At 50.2% G+C, this 1,591-nt stretch overlaps 1 protein-coding gene across 12 annotated transcripts in view; it reads right to left on the reverse strand.

Moving 5' to 3' along the window:
• tpd52l2b (tpd52 like 2b) overlaps positions 1 to 1,591 on the reverse strand; it is a 16,702-nt gene that overhangs the window by 6,250 nt on the left and 8,861 nt on the right. For 6 of the 12 annotated variants that reach the window (XM_005752142.2, XM_005752141.2, XM_005752146.2 and 3 more), the window contains one exon: positions 1,200 to 1,247. The exons of the other annotated variants lie outside the window; for them this stretch is intronic. In XM_005752142.2, the coding sequence (XP_005752199.1) occupies positions 1,200 to 1,247 (48 nt within the window). The remainder of the gene's footprint in view (positions 1 to 1,199; positions 1,248 to 1,591) is intronic. 12 annotated transcript variants of the gene reach the window in all.

Consider the following 1,591-nt stretch of genomic DNA (forward strand, 5'->3'; position numbering starts at 1 on the left):
ACACACACACACACACACACACACACACACACACACACACACACACACACACACACACACGGGCGGCCAACAGCTTCAGCTCCACGCCGGCTTCACTCTGAACGTCAGCCAGGACGCACAGCCAGGAACAACAGGAAAACTGTGTCAGTCTGGAAAAGCAGTCGCAGCATTAGGTCATCAGGCAAAGCAGCATCTGTGACCTTTGACCTTCACCAAGGAGCAGCACAAGATGAAGGAGGATTATGATAAACTGTGAATCATGCAAAGCTACTCTACTACAACCCAAGAAGAAAGATGAGGAGCTGGAAACGAGCACACAGGTCTGAGTTTGTTGCTTTTTGGTTCCAGTTTTCTTTCTCAACCCACCATCACAGCTTCAATAACACTTCCTGTAACCCAGGGGTGGGAACTCCAGGCCTCGAGCTTTATCACCCTGGGTCAAATGATCAGTTCAGTTCCAGGCCTCTGCAGAACTTCACGACATGTTGAGGAGGTCGTTTAGCCATTTAAATCAGCTGACATGTCTGAAAACCTGCAGGACGCCGGCCCTCGAGGCCTGGAGCCCCCCGGAGCCCCGCCCCTGCTTTAACCCTAATATTAATAAAACATTTAACCCTATGATGTCATCTTCTGCTTTTTTTTTTTAAACTGTTGAACCTCTGCACTGTTGCTTTTTCCAAAACAGACTGGGAGCTGACGATGACGCCGTAAACAAAGAGCTCCAGGTTCCTGCTCGCAGCTCTACGTGTGCGCCGCTGTGTGGCGCGTCGGAGGGTCGCTCTGGACGAGCTGATAGTTACTCCACCTGAGAATAAATGCCACTGTGTCCGTGTGACACTTACTGTAATCAATGATCCCTGCCAGACGTGCATGGCGGTGGCGCTTCACTTCCTGTCAGCTTTGACTGTTTGAACGCTCTGCATGACGTCTGTTTTAGATTAATAACTGGAGAAAACGTGGTCAGCATCGACAGGGCCTGAATATTTTTGGTTCAAACACTGAAGACGATGAAAAGTGTAACGAGGAGGCTTCAGCTGCGTCCACAGCAGAAAACGTCTCCTCGTCTCGTTAGCAACAGCTCCACCGCCGTGGCACCACAGAAGCAAAAGGAAAACAGAAAACTTCCACAAATCCCAAAGTGAAAGAAACCTTAACTCATCTACAGACAGACAGGAGCACAAAGACGAAGGTCAACTCACGCGTCGGAGTGGGTAATGTCATCCAAAGTGGCCGAGGCAGACAGATATCTGAAGACACAACAGCAGGAAAATCACACAGAGACACTCACAGCACACAGCTGAAAACGTCCAAAACATGCTAGAAGCTGCCGCTGTGTGCGGCCGGACAGGAACGCCGACTCTCCTGAGCACACGGAGGAGGTTTAAAAACGCCGCCGCCGTGGATTCAGAGCTGCACGTTCATATAACACGTTGATGGAAAAGAATATTCACATGTAATACAGATCTGCAACATAAAAACCTCCAGCTGAAAAGAAGCCGTCACAGATGAACAGCAGTCACACAGCCACGCAGCTGAGGGCGGAGCCAGGAAACAGGAACGCAGCCCTGACCGAGGAACCTACAGGTGTGTG

This window comes from Pundamilia nyererei, unplaced genomic scaffold, assembly GCF_000239375.1.
Source record: "Pundamilia nyererei isolate P.nyererei 1_Seehausen unplaced genomic scaffold, PunNye1.0 scaffold00346, whole genome shotgun sequence".
In the NCBI taxonomy this organism is placed as follows: domain Eukaryota; kingdom Metazoa; phylum Chordata; class Actinopteri; order Cichliformes; family Cichlidae; genus Pundamilia; species Pundamilia nyererei.